A 15,228-nucleotide genomic window follows, 5' to 3' on the forward strand; every position below is an offset into this window, starting at 1 on the left:
ATTTTCTAATTTAGTGAATATGAAATTTCAGTGTGACAGTATAGAAGCAGCCATGATGAAGCTTATCCTAAATATAAGTTAATACTGTTTTTAGTTTTCTTCTTTTCCTTATCAATTGTGTTAGCTTCCCTCCCAGCTTTATTAAGATATGATTGACAAAGAAAACAGTTTATGTATTTAGGTTGTACAACATGATGGTTTCGATTTTAGTTTTCATCTGACTTATTATTGTGCAGCTACTTATGCATTACTTATCCTATTTATTTGTTAAAGCAGCTCTGTGAGTCATGTGTGCAGAAAGTTATATGTTCTATAAAAATCCCACTATATCGCAAGTGTATAAACTTAATGTATTTATTATTTACTCAAGCCTAACTCAAACCTAATTTAACACAAGAACGTATTGATGGTGTTTCATAGATTCCTATGAAGTATTAGATCAAATATCTCATTTTTTCGTCTTCCCAGTAGTTCTCTAATGGTATTAGTAAATAAAAATTCTCTTTTCTCTGGAGTCTGCTCACAAGTCGATATTTTCCTTTTCCCATTCATTAGTTTCTATCCCATTCATTAGTTTCCCTCTTAAATATATTAGTTTAAAAAGTCTTGTCTTTTTTCCATAATATTTTGGTGAAAGAGAAAATGCTCCACTAATTAAGCAAATGATAAGGAAAGTTACACTTTTGGAATAATGTTCCATCACAAATTCCTGATGAAATTGAAGTTTAGTCAAAAAAATATTTAATAAATTTTATGTGGAATGGTTTGTGTAATGCCTGATATATAATTGGGCTTCCCTGGTGACTCAGATGGTAAAGAATCTTGTCTGCAGTGTGGGAGACCTGGGTTCAATTCATGGGTCAGGACAATCGCCTGGAGAAGGGAATGGCTACCCACTCCAGTATTCTTGCTGGAGAAACCCATGGACAGAGGAGCCTGGCAGATTACAGTCCATGAGGTTGCAAAGAGTTGGACATGAATAAGCAACTAACACACTGAGAGATAATTATGAATGGACACACACACACACAACACACACATTGGGGGTAGGTGGAGAAGAAGATTATTCTATTAATAACAATGAAAGCAGAAAATATTATCAGCCAAATTTATACTGACAAATCAAATAGTCTTGGAATAATGCTTGCAGCACTTCCATATTCAAATAAGTTTTTTTAGTACTGAGCAAAAATGACCAGTACCCAATCAGAGTAAAGGTTCCTAAATATGTATCTGGGAAATTTTCCGCAGTAAAAAATGAGCATTATTAATTCACATAGCAATATACTATGGTATTTTAATAATACTTTACATTTGTAGTTTTAAAGTTTATAAAGTACTTTCACATAAATTATTGTCTTTAGAATGATCATGTGAAATAGCTGTTATCTCTTTTTCATAGAAAAGGAAACTGAACTTCAGAGTGATTGCATTGCCAAGTCATACAGCGGAAAATGTCAAAGCTTGCAGTTGAATTCAGCTCTCTGACATTAAATTCAATTATGTAAGACATACCTCTTACCCTTAAGGGTCCCAAAGGATGCAGTCCCCTTACAAACATCCATCCATGCGCTTAGTCACTGCACACTATTACTGCACACTGTTGCCTTGGGCTCTTTTCAGGCTCTGCCATGCTATCTGTCCTGTTATCTTGCTTATCTTTGCCAGCCTTTCACTCTGAATCTTATTTTTGTTTGGGACCACTCCTTTAGACATTTTCTCAAATCCTTGTTCCTTCTTTGGATAACAGTTGGTTCTCCTTTATTTTTCACCAGTTTGCTGGCTGGTTCCCTCTTACTTCTTCCCCCTTGATCCATCTGGATCAGCTCACACATACAGCTCTGCTCCTGATTCTTGGGTCAGAACTCTGGACCTCCTCTTTATCCACTGGAAGCTCAGGCATTAAAGGGCCTTGTGTTCAGCAGATAAGACTGGTTCTAGATAATGTAAGATACAAAGTGTTAAGTTCTAAAATAGAGTATGGAAAAAGTTCTAGAAAATTTGGAGGTTTGGGATCATATCTAGCTTGTAAAATCAGTGAAGCTTTTGGTGTTTCTGAACAAGATTTTGAAAAATAAGTGAATTTGGAGTTTTTGTTACAAGTTAGTATATATACAGATAAGTACCACCAATTTGGTTAGAAACAGATGTAGGACAAAGCAGATGTAAAATTGAAGGTATAACTTTCTTATTAAGAATAATGTTTTATTAAAGTTACTGGATTAATTTATTCATTCAAGTGATTTGAAAAGAGACATGAGACTCCATAGATTCCAGTGAAGTTCACAGGCTTTCAATGCTTTTTTGCCATGATATTCTTAGTGTATTTCTCAAGTAGAAATTGTTGGAACAGTGACTGTGGTGGGGGGTGGGAGGAAGCAGCATCATTGATAAATTATTAATATTGGATAATTTTTAAAATTTATCTTTAGATAATTTTTGTAGTTAGATCAACATTTTCTATATCTTTGGGTCTTAGCTTTCTGCTTATTACTGTGGTTTAAGCTACAGTTCATATCACAAATGGATTTCATGATTTAATAGAAATAAAAATTAAACTTCAGTCAAGAAACCTTAAGGCAAACCTTTGCTTTGACATTTTCTCTTTTTTTGACCAACAGCACATAAGCTTTTATTAATAAAGCAGAAAACTGAGTTCAACCAAATTTTTTTTTTCGTGCATTTAATCTGACCATATGCCAGAGAAATTATTCTTTATGAGAACTTAGATGAGAACTGTCAATAAGCCAGTTCTGTCAAAAATGGCACACTGGAATATCTAATAAAGTTAGGTAAATGAAATTAAGAGAATAAATTAAATATTAAAAATCACAGGAATTGCTCCTTCAAATATCAAGGGCCTCCTTTAATAGTCTTCAGTGTAGCTCACGGGCAATAATCAAAATAGTTCAACCATACTGCACAACTCCCAAAGGAAAAAACTGAGGGAACTCATGGGTAATCTTCACAGCCTCATTGTAAAGTCCAAGATCAAAGGGATGATTATCTTCTTTAAACTGGACATAAGACGCACACATAATGGTTGCCTTGGCCGTTACTTTTCCAACTACTTCCACGATTCCAGAGATTTCTTCATCAAGAGGCCCCATCAACTCAATAGTTCCATTTTTTCCTTCACCATCTGAAAGAATAAACATTTTCCCAGTGGGATGAATCTTCTCCAGCCTCCCTACGAAGCAGACTGAGCTAGCATGCTGGCGTTGATTCGCGCCTTGGGCAACTCCATCACGTCCACCATGATTGCAACTGAAGGCAGGCCTGACATTTTCATTTGAGGAGCTTTAACTTAATTTTGACATAATATATAATCTTTTTAAGAAATGATGTATACTGTGGGGGACTGCCCCCTGTGTTTGTTATTCCTAGAAAGGAATCCAGCTTAGACAGTGTCCATGCAGCTCAAAATAGTTGCTCAAAGATAAATTTTTGGTGAATTCAGAGTTAAAATTATTTTGATGTTAATTTCACCCTGTAGTAATACTCTATAAGGGTATTTTTAAATACTATCACAAAATTGCTATTCAGTAGTCTCATCTTATCTTTTAACAGTGGTAAAATCTTGATATCTATGGCTTAGTAAGGTCTTTTTCAGATTGAAAAACTGTGAATTCTACAAATAGGTTGAATCACAACTTTTGTTCTATTCTTTTTTGTTACCTTGTAACAAGAAGAAAATTTGGCCACCAGATTATTATAATGGTCAAAATGCATAAATGAATGTAAAAATGTAGAAATTGCCTTCAGAATCCATTCTTCATGAGTAGGCAGCTAGTTTAATGGCAACCTCATTTAATCTCATGGATTCTGTTCCTCATAGAATCCAACCAGAGAATTGTTGTAAGAACCTAGTTTTACCATAGACTATAAATCTCAACACTACTGTTTCTACTACTTCAGTACTACCATTATCAAATTGGGGATGGGGGTGGTTAAGGAGACTGGAAGCAAGATGAAAGTTAATTTTCAGCCTAGTCTTTTTTAAGCACCTCATTTATTCTCTTGGCCTGTTAAAAGGGGGGGTTAGAAGGAGAAAATGGGTTTTATTCCCAAAGATTGATACAACTTCTTTACTGAAAATTAAATACATTGTTAATGTGGGGAGGCCTGGGTTAGAGATTTTGAGGTTTAAGATTTTGTGGTTTAAGATTTTGAGCTAAGAGCCTTAGAGTGATTTCAGCTATTCTTTAAAGTCTTTGCAGGTCCTGTACTTTGTGGTGCAGGTAGCTAGGCCTTTCTGTGTTAATGGTTATTTCAGGAACTAAGTACCACAGATAATCATTTCCATTATCGGGCCATAGGAGTCCTAAGATCTTGCTTGGGTTATGGCAGGGCAGTTCCTCATTAGCAGTGCAATTAGAACCCTCTCCCCTGTCCCTCAGCTTGAAATGGGATGCTTAAATTAGACGTGGATTCATGGAGTATGTCTTCTTTAGTAAGGAAGAGATTAGGAGTCCTAAGAACTGACTTTTTTCTTTACCCTTCGTAGGACTACCTATGTGTGGAGTCAGAATTGTGCACCTCTTCATATGCCATGCTGTAAAGGTGAAGGGGGAGGCTGGTCACTTAAACCTGAGGGTAGGAGAAGAAAATTCCTTGAAACTAATACTATGATGCTTGAGGTACCCAGAAACAATGGCATAATGTGCCTGGGAGTTTTGGAGGCATAGTAACTGCAGGAGAAGAACCCAGCATGAAAAGTTGGAAGTGCTAAACACAGCCTTTTCTTTTGGTATTTTTGAATTTTCACAAGGGATAATTAAAGCAAAGCTCATATACTTTAACTTGTAAGTATATCCCTTTATTAACTAGGAGCAACATAGATAGAAAATAAAGAGGTGGGGTTGGAAAGAAGCAACATAGGATACAGTGTTGGAAGGAACACTGGATTGGAATTAGAAGATCTGAATTCTAGTCCTATTTGTTATCTGTTGGACTTCAGGAAACTTGCCTGACTTTTTTACCTTGTGGTGGAAATGATGATTATGATACTTGTGCTGACCATCTACCATATCTGTCATGATTAATGACAGATGGTATTAAATACCAAATGTTATTAGCTACGTGAGCTAAAGTATTTTATATATGTGTGTTTGTATAATACATACACTCATATATATAATTTTATTATTATTGATTTTTTCTCAATCCTTTAAAATTCCTAACGTAACTGCTACTTTATTCCCTGTCTGCCTTGCCTGAATTGGTGAGCGGTGGGGCGGGAAAAGCTGAGTCAGCTCCTGTTACTCAGTGGCATGAATTGCCTGTTTCTAAGGAATCAGAGCTACAGATCTTCGTCTTACAGTCATTCCCAGACCTCTCCTGGAAGTTCTCTCTGTCTTTCCACGGGTAATTTCTTAGGACTGTGTAAAGGAACCAAGGAAATCTGACTTTTGTATGAGGCATACACCAACACCAGTTATATTCACCCCAGGATAAATGGGTCAGAACCATTTCTTCACTTTGATTATTTAGTTACAGAGAAAATGAGATTTATTTTTTCATGGTAATTTAGAGTTATTTGGCTAGTTGAAATTTTTTTTATTCAGTTCCGTTCAGTCAGTCAGTCGTGTCCGACTCTTTGCAACCCCACCAACTGCAGCACGCCAGGCTTCCCTGTCCATCACCAACTCCCGGAGTTCACCCAAACCCATGTCCATTGAGTTGGTGATGCCATCCAACCATCTCATTCTCTGTCATCCCGTTCTCCTCCTGCTCTCAATCTTTCCCAGCATCAGGGTCTTTTCAAATGAGTCAGCTCTTCGCATCAGGTGGCCAAAATATTGAAGTTTCAGCTTCAGCATCAGTCCTTCCAGTGAATATTCAGGACTGATTTCCTTTAGGATAGACTGGTTAGATCTCCTTGTAGTCCAAGGGACTCAAGAGTCTCCTCCAACACCACAGTTCAAAAGCATCAATTCTTCGGCACTCAGCTTTCTTCACAGTCCAACTCTTACATCCATACATGATCACTGGAAAAACCATAGTCTTGACTAGACGGACCTTTTGTTGACAAAGTAAATGTCTGCTTTTCAATATGCTGTCTAGGTTGGCCATAACTTTCCTTCCAAGGATTAAGTGTCTTTTAATTTCATGGCTGCAATCACCATCTGCAGTGATTTTGGAGCCCCCAAAAATAAAGTCACTGTTTCCACTGTTTCCCCATCTATTTCCCATGAAGTGATGGGACTGGATGCCATGATCTTCGTTTTCTGAATGTTGAGCTTTAAGCCAACTTTTTCACTCTCCTCTTTCATTTTCATCAAGAGGCTCTTTAGTTCTTCTTCACATTATGCCATAAGGGTGGTGTCATCTGCATATCTGAGGTGATTGATATTTCTCCTGGCAATCTTGATTCCAGCCTGTGCTTCCTCAAGCCCAGCATTTCTCATGATGTATTCTGCATAGAAGTTAAATAAGCAGGGTGACAATATACAGTCTTGACGTACTCCTTTTCCTATTTGGGATCAGTCTGTTGTTCCATGTCCAGTTCTAACTGTTGCTTCCTGACCTCATATAGGTTTCTCAAGAGGCAGGTCAGGTGGTCTGGTATTCCTATCTCTTTCAGAATTTTCCACAGTTTATTGTGATCCACACAGTCAAAGGCCTTCTCACTGCTGCACTTGACTAGTCTTTTGCAGACATGCCCCCCTTCTAGGTATTAAATACATTGTTCTTGTCTTGATTTTAATTTTAAAAATTTGGAAGTCAACACTTTATCATTGAGACAAGAGCTGGGACTTTATGTTGGGGGCTCCAAAATCACTGCAGATGGTGACTGCAGCCATGAAATTAAAAGATGCTTGTTCCTTGGAAGAAAATTTATGTCCAACCTAGACAGCATATTAAAAAGCAGAGACATTATTTTGCCAACAAAGGTCCATCTAGTCAAAGCTACTATTTTTCCAGTAGTTTGCTTACCTTTTGTTCCAGCTGAGAGTTCTTATAATTAAGTCTTTGGTTTTTTCCAAGGACAAACTAGTCTTTCACTGGTGTTTCCTGTTTTAGTAATGATATGTTTCTCTTGTGATTAAATACATTTCAATATCTTAGACTTGTCCCAGTTGTATGGATGTGAGAGGTGGGAATATAAGGAACGCTGAGCGCCGAAGAATTGATGCTTTTGAACTGTGGTGTTGGAGAAGCCTCTTGAGAGTCCCTTGGACTGCAAAGAGATCCAGCCAGTTAATCCTAAAGGAAATCAGTCCTGAATATTCACTGGAAGGACTGATGCTGAAGCTGAAACTCCAATACTTTGGCCACCTGATGCGAAGAGCTGACTCATTTGAAAAGACCCTGACGCTTGCAAAGATTGAAGGTGGGAGGAGAAGGGGACGACAGAGGATGAGATGGTTGGATGGCACCAGCGACTCAATGGACATGAGTTTGAGTAAACTCTGTGAGTTGGTGATGGACTGGGTGGCCTGGCATGCTGCAATCCATGGGGTTGCAAAGAGTTGGACACGACTGAGTGACTGAACTGGACTGTCTTCATAACTAGTGTGTTATACTAAGAAATAATCTGCCAGTTTAGAATTCTCAAGTGTTTAGAAATAACTGACAGACACACAGAATTTCCAAGCTGGTGCTGAGCTCTTTGTGTTCAGTTTCCTTAACTGGATACTTCTCAAGTCATAAAAATTGTTTATGGTGTCTTGTGTATATGTATGGTATTCTTAGCCATACATGTGAAGCTCTAATTTTACAGTAAAGTTGGAGTTATATTTTTAATTTGTAGATTTTTTGGTATTATAATTTTTAAAGCTAGAACAGATGGCTAAATCTTACCTTTTGTTCCAGCTGAGAGTTCTTAGAATTAGTCTTTGGTTTTTTCCAAGGACAAACTAGTCTTTCAGTGGTGTTTCCTGTTTTAGTAATGATATGTTTTTCTTGTGATTAAATACATTTCAATACCTTAGACTTGTCCCAGTTGTAAAGAATTTGATTAGGTGTTACAGAAAATAGAGTTCATTTTCCCAGGTGAGTTGTCACAGCAACCAGCATTGGGAAGGAACTAGTGGGAGCAAGTAAGTCAACCACTGCTTTAGTAGTCAGAGTTGAGAGGTCACTTCTTTGAGGAAGTGAAATTAGGGCCGGTGAATTGGCCTCCTTCTTGGTTAGTAAGTCAGTGTGTCATTACAGCAGAAAAGGAAGAGCATAAGTCCATCATGAATATTATGCTTATATTGTGTGATTTTTAAAAACAAAGATTATTGACAAATTCGTGAAATATTCACTGTACTTAAAAAATCCTGTTAAATGTCAAACACTGTGCTAGCCTGGGAAGTACAAAGAGGAAAAGAAGTAGTTATCTTTTTTAGGGAAATTTCACTGTCTAGTAGGAGAAGAAAATGTGAAAAAATAATTACAAGGCTGTATTAGAAGCACTAAAATAGAGGTAACTCAAGTGTAGAGAATGCTTAAAGCAAGGGACGATCACATCTGTCTCAGGTATGTATTAGGGAAGACTTTGCAGAGGAGCGCTTGAACCGCCTCTGGAAAGATGAATCAGGTTTGCTTGGAGAACAGGAGATGCCATTCTCGGCTGAGAGGACACCTTGTGAAGACACGCGGGGGAATACTTGCTAAAGGAAGGGAGGAAAGAACTTTAAGTAATAAACCTGAAAAAGAATTAGGGCTTATCTCTCTTTCAGTGACTTTTAAGGGCTTTCTATGACTCTTTGTTCAGTGGTTCGCCAACCAATTATGAGACAATATGAATAGATTTATTGCTTATAGGAATTGGAAGTGGTTGAAACAAAAGACTTAAAGCTAAATGAGGACTTCGTTATCTACTTGAGAAATGATATAGGGGGTAGAGTGGAGTAAAAGAGGATGGGTCATAGGAGGCAGAACCAATAGGATTAATTGGTTTAGTAATTAAAGCAATAGGCCAGGTTTTTCCTTGGATGTTTGCATGGCCAGTGATGTCATTCATTCAAATGGTATTGTAAGAGGCAATGAATATCAGAGCTAGGCTGGGCTATATAATCAGTTTAGTTTTGCATATATAGATTTTTGTGGTGCCTGTCAAACATCAGAAGTGCTACAGAAATCTGTGAATTGTAAACTTGCAGGTATAAGTGGAAGTTGAGCTTAAATGAAGTAGTGTATGGAGAATGAGAGGGAAAGAAGGCTAAGAAGAGATCCTTTTCCTTTCTTATGGAGAATGCCACCTTTTAGGGCTCAGCAGAGGAAGAACACTTATAGGTGATTGAGAAGAAGCTGGGCGAGAACCAAGGAAGCATAGTACCAAAAGTTCAGGGGAGAAGAGAGATGAAGGTTAAAAATATATGTTAATATTTGTGTAGAGTGGTATTTTTATGTGGAGACCTAATGTTTCTTATGTAGTTGTAATCTCTAATTTTGGCTGTATTATCTCAAGTTTATAAATATTAAATTTATTATTTGGAATTTATCCATAGAAACCATATGTGTATGTACATGTATTTAAGCACACTATCTGCACACTACAGATATGTGTTCCTACTATAACTACTCATCACATAAAACAGCCCAGAGAATTGACTTATCCTCAGTTTACAGATAATAAAACTAGGATAATTTGCCCAAGGACACATGGCCAGTACAGAGCTTGAATTCAAATCTAGGACTTCCTTAGTCCTACTGGACGGTGTTGCCTGTTTATTGAAATCACAGTTCACTTCAGTTCAGTTCATTCGCTCAGTCGTGTCCGACTCTTTGCGACCCCATGAATCGCAGCATACCAGGCCTCCTTGTCCATCACCAGCTCCCGGAGTTCACCCAAACTCATGTGCATCAAGTTGGTGATGCCATCCAGCCATCTCATCCTCTGTTGTCCCCTTCTCCTCCTGCCCTCAATCCCTCCCAGCATCAGGGTCTTTTCCAACGAGTCAGCTATTTGCATGAGGTGGCCATAGTATTGGAGTTTCAGCCTCAGCATCAGTCCTTCCAGTGAACACCCAGGACTGGTCTCCTTTAGGATGGACAGGTTGGATCTCTTTGCAGTCCAGGGGACTCACAAGAGTCTTCTCCAGCACCACAGTTCAAAAGCATCAATTCTTTGGCGCTCAGCTTTCTTCACAGTCCAACTCTCACATCCATACATGACCACTGGAAAAACCATAGCCTTGACTAGGCTGGAAGAAGCACAAGCTGGAATCAAGATTGTTGGGAGAAATAACAATAACCTCAGATATGCAGATGACACCACCCTTATGGCAGAAAGTGAAGAGGAACTAAAAAGCCTCTTGATGAAAGTAAAAGAGGAGAGTGAAAATGTTGGCTTAAAGGTCAACATTCAGAAAATGAAGATCATGGCATCCAGTCCCATCACTTCATGGGAAATAGATGGGGAAACAGTGTCAGACTTTATTTTTTGGGGCTCCAAAATCACTGCAGATGGTGATTACAGCCATGAAATTAAAAGACGCTTACTCCTTGGTTATGACCAACCTAGATAGCATATTAAAAAACAGAAACATTACTTTGCCAACAAAGTAATCATTAAAACCTCAAGGAGAACTGAAGTGGTAGAAAAAACTAAGAAATAGGAAATCTTGAAGTCGGATTCCCTGGTGGCTCATATGATAAAGAATCTGCCGACAATGTGGGAAACCCAGATTTGATCCCTGTGTTGGGAAGATCCCCTGAAGAAGGGAATGGGAGCCCACTCCAGTGGGGAACCCCACTGGACAGAGGAGCCTGTCAGGCTACAAGTCCCATGAAGAGAGGAGCCTGGCGGGCTATTCCATGGGGCGGCAAAGACGTGTGGCAAAGTCACACGACTGAGTGACTGTCACTGTCATCAGGAATCTTGAATTCTCTTCTTAGCTTTGCTAATAAATATTTATGGTGACATGGGAAGGTACTTCCTTTCTCTGGGCCTACTTCCTCATCTGTAGAATAAGGGAATATAAGAAAATGAAAAGTTTTCTTCTAACATTTGTATTTCTTTAATTATGATAAAGTCTAGGAAATTAGACATTTGCAACATTACTTTTATGCCGGCCATAGTTTCAGTGGAAAACAGGTTAGTAAAATTGCCATGTCTATGTTTTTGATTAAATCAAAGCTTCAAGTTAATTGACTTTTGTCTTGAAAAGAGATAGTAAAAAGAGACCTTTTATTCACTTAAAAACTTATATAAGAATGCAAAACTCCCCACTTGGCAGCTAGAGGATTTTTTTAAAAAACACTTCTTGATTTTAGACAATTTTAAAAAAAATGATGAATTATATATATACATCATAAAAATCTTATGTAAAATTGAATTGAAATAAAATGAGAATAAGCAGTATATCTTTATCATATTATTTCACTGCTGAAAATGTCTCTTGTTCTTATTGTTACCGATGGAACCAGGTTACTAGAAAAACTGAAAATTTGGGAAACTTGTCTCAAAACAGGGGATAACTGTATTATCTACCTTACAGTTTTTGTGAAAATAAATTGGGATAAATCTATGTAGGTGATTTAAATAGTGCTTGGCACTAATAAATACTCAGCTAGTCTTAATCATTAATAGGATGAAGAAATTTTAAGAGAAGATTTAGACTATCCATTGACCTATAGGCAGAAGATGAATAAGAATAAGGTGTTTAAACTCTTCTGTTGGTTATACAGAGATTAGATTGAAACAATTGTAGGTACAGTGTTAGGTTCAGCTCCTCCCCCACCTCCCATTTCTACTACAGTGCCCCACAGAATGGAATGTTTATTTTGTTCATCTTATAGCTCTCATGTCTTACAGATGATTTCTTCAAACTACTACCACCACTAATATTACTAATACTTATATGGATGGATCTCAAGTTATTCTAAAGTATAGCTAATTTCTAAGTCACTTGCTCAGAGATACAAAATGTTGTTTAGTTTTGAGTATTTTAATTCAGAGAGTAAGTGACAACAGTATATTTATGTCATTTGGCTTTTTTGTTTCTGGCTTTAGGAATTAATTCTAATCATATGTCAAAAAGTATTATCTGACTTCTAGAAAGGGACTGTTGATTTATTTTAATTCAAATATTTTGAGTATTTAAGAGAGTAATTTAGTCCAGTCCTTTATACCAGAAAAAGGACATGTGATATGAAAGCAAAATTTTAAATTTTTTTCCCAAATAATTTAAAAATTTTAAACAATTCTTTTTCTAAATGTTGTAGCAGAATTTTGTCAAAAGTTGAGACTGGTAGATTATTGTCATGATATCTGTCATAGATTACTGTCAGATAGAAGAAATGAAAATAGCAGAATAGTTTTTCTAAATATTATTCTCATTTCCATTATTTTTTTCTTCATGTTGAGTCTAAAGATGAAATCACAATTAAATCTAAATAATATTTAGGAGAAAAAAATTAGGTAAAGGAAGAACTTCACCTAACAGTGGTTTATATGGATGTTATTCTCCATATTACTCAGAGTAGGGTATTGAAGATAATAGTGAATTTTGGTTAAGAGATCACAACAGTGAAAACTGCAGGTTACCAAGATCAAGGCATAAAGCCAAGGAAAGGTAGATCTCTGACAGAAGATGAGGAAAACAAACCACTTCTGTATTAAGATTGAGCATAAAAGAACAGTCCCAAGTTCTGAATTTATTTGGATATGTATCTCAGTGAAAGTTGTATCCGGCTCTTTGTGACCATATAGACTATACAGTCCATGGAATTCTTCAGGCCAGAATACTGGAATCTGTAGCCTTTCGTTTCTCCAGGGGATCTTCCCAACCCAGGGATCGAACCCAAGTCCCTTGCATTGCAGGAGGATTCTTTACTAGCTGAGCCACAAGGGAAGCCCAAGAATACTAGAGTGGGTAGCCTATCCCTTCTCCAGGGAATCTTCCTGACCCAGAAATCGAACCAGGGTCTCCTGCATTGCAGGTGGATTTTTTTACCAACTGAACAATCAGGGAAGTCCTCAGAGTTTACCTTAAAAGAGAGCATGAAGTTGTTGGTACTTACACTTGGTGAATTATAAGGAAAGGAAACATTTAGAAATTACTAGAAATTTTGCCTGAATTTTGTTCTGGACAAATTGTGTGAACTTTCTAATTACTTTTCCTTCAATTTATTTAGATCAGCTGTTCCATGTATTAGCCTTGCATATGCGACTTTATAGCATTGATTCTGAGTATAATCCTTGGAGAAAGCTTACACAGTTACTAGAAGAGATGAGTTCGCAGTAAGTATTATTGAAAGATTAAATTCAGTCAAAACTTTTTTGAAAATGATTAAGTATAAAAAGATTAAAGTTCTTTTTAATATGTGAATTTTCCTTATGAGACAAAAGTACATGATAAAAATTGAAAACGGTTTATTATACTTTTATACCATTTATAGACTATTTATTATTATTACTATTTATACTATTATACTTTCTGTTAAATTTGCATAAAAATTCCTACTAAGTGAGAAAATCTTTTAAAGAATTTCATTGGTTTTTATATAGACAAAACATTCAGAGGCACATGATGGCTGATTGTTCTTTTCATGTCATAATTGATCAAAGGGTTCAAGTAACCTTAGACTTATTCCTTCATTGTAAAGTTCCCCACAGCCTTTCGCCTGATGATGTTTGAAACCTATGATCAGTCTTGCCTTCATTAGATGTTATAGAATAGTGGTTTAAAAAAAAAACAAAAACCTGCTTTATGATTTATTAGCTAGAAACACACTAGTTTTAGAATCTGCTTTTTAAAAATAATACATGACAACCAAATTCCCACATCATTAAAATTTTTGAAATGATATGCCTAATTTATTTTACTCCTAATTTACAGAAATACAGAATCTGTACTTTATGTTACCACTTGTGTAATCAGTGGTAAACCATTTCTGAGGGAATTTGAATAATAGGTGAGGAAGTGGTGACCCCTAAATTTTTTTCTTCTCAAGAAATTTGGGCTTGTAAAGAAGAGATGCCAGGGAGACTTAAGAGACAATAATAGGATTCATAGCATTAATGGAAGTTTTATCTTTGGAGAGAAAGACAAGTATTAAAGAGATATTTGTAGAGAATGGAGATATTCAAAGAGCTGTCTTCCTTTGGCAGTTCCATAAGCATTATAGAAGCAGGGATGGTTTACTCACATGTATCCAATGCCTGGCCAACAATTAAGTAATCGCTATTTTGTTGAATGACAAAGGCTTATAAAAGATTTCCGTTTTTATTTATCCCAAATCTAGTCTGACATGTAGCTTCAGAATTTAGCTGATTCTGAATGCTTAAGATTTACTTTTGTTCTCTGACATGAAAAATTAAACCTGTGATCAAAATATTTAAGTTTCTAAAGGAGTTTTAATTCTTTCAGAATGAAAAGAGCTACTCTATAGTATATTCTGTGTGTTTTGTGGTACTATACATACATTCCATTCAGTTCAGTCGCTCAGTCGTGTCCGACTCTTTGCGACCCCATGAATTGCAGCACGCCAGGCCTCCCTGTCCATCACCAACTCCCGGAGTTCACTCAGACTCACATCCATCGAGTCAGTGATGCCATCCAGCCATCTCATCCTCTGTCGTCCGCTTCTCCTCCTGCTCCCAATCCCTCCCAGCATCAGAATCTTTTCCAATGAGTCAACTCATCACATGAGGTGGCCAGAGTACTGGAGTTTCAGCTTCAGCATCATTCCTTCCAAAGAAATCCCAGGGTTGATCTCCTTCAGAATGGACTGGTTGGATCTCCTTGCAGTCCAAGGGACTCTCAAGAGTCTTCTCCAACACTTAGGTTTACTGTTTTGTTTTTTATAGTATATTTTAAGTTCTGCTTTGGTTATTATATCTTTTTTAAACTTTGAAAATGTTAAAAGATTTTCTTTGAATTTTCTATTAGTCCTAAAGTTGAAACAACTTTTAACAAGAGATATTAACCATGCCTTTTCAATGTAACTTGTTTGTGAATAGATTTTTTTTTGTAATGCAAATATTTATTCTTTAATATGAAGTTGGTGATAGCAAGTATCCTAAGTGCCACCCCATTTGTAGTGAAGCTAATTCTCTTCAATTCCATTTAATACTTTGTTTGATTTCTGTAATCTGAGAGATCAGAAAAATTCACAATCAAGTTAATGTGTCCCAATTGTTTAAGTTAGTAAGACCTAATAAAGTTTCTAGGTAATTTTTTCCTATTAGGCAGAATCAAAGAAATATGTGAGCCTAGAATATTAAATTTTTAGGCAAAATGTGGTCCTAACTTTTTCTTTTGAGATTTCTTAGTTGCTTGAGAAAGT

At 36.7% G+C, this 15,228-nt stretch overlaps 1 protein-coding gene and 1 pseudogene across 6 annotated transcripts in view; one reads left to right on the forward strand and one right to left on the reverse strand.

The window, feature by feature from the left end:
* The window catches only part of UBR3 (ubiquitin protein ligase E3 component n-recognin 3), a 208,485-nt gene that overhangs the window by 167,930 nt on the left and 25,327 nt on the right, over window positions 1–15,228 (forward strand). For all 6 annotated transcript variants that reach the window (XM_040229306.1, XM_040229307.1, XM_040229312.1 and 3 more), the window contains one exon: window positions 13,075–13,180. In XM_040229306.1, coding sequence (XP_040085240.1) covers window positions 13,075–13,180 — 106 coding nt within the window. The remainder of the gene's footprint in view (window positions 1–13,074; window positions 13,181–15,228) is intronic.
* On the reverse strand, window positions 2,617–3,259 carry LOC120854907 (annotated as a pseudogene).

The sequence above is a fragment of the Oryx dammah genome, unplaced genomic scaffold (genome assembly GCF_014754425.2).
Source record: "Oryx dammah isolate SB20612 unplaced genomic scaffold, SCBI_Odam_1.1 HiC_scaffold_27, whole genome shotgun sequence".
Classification (NCBI taxonomy): domain Eukaryota; kingdom Metazoa; phylum Chordata; class Mammalia; order Artiodactyla; family Bovidae; genus Oryx; species Oryx dammah.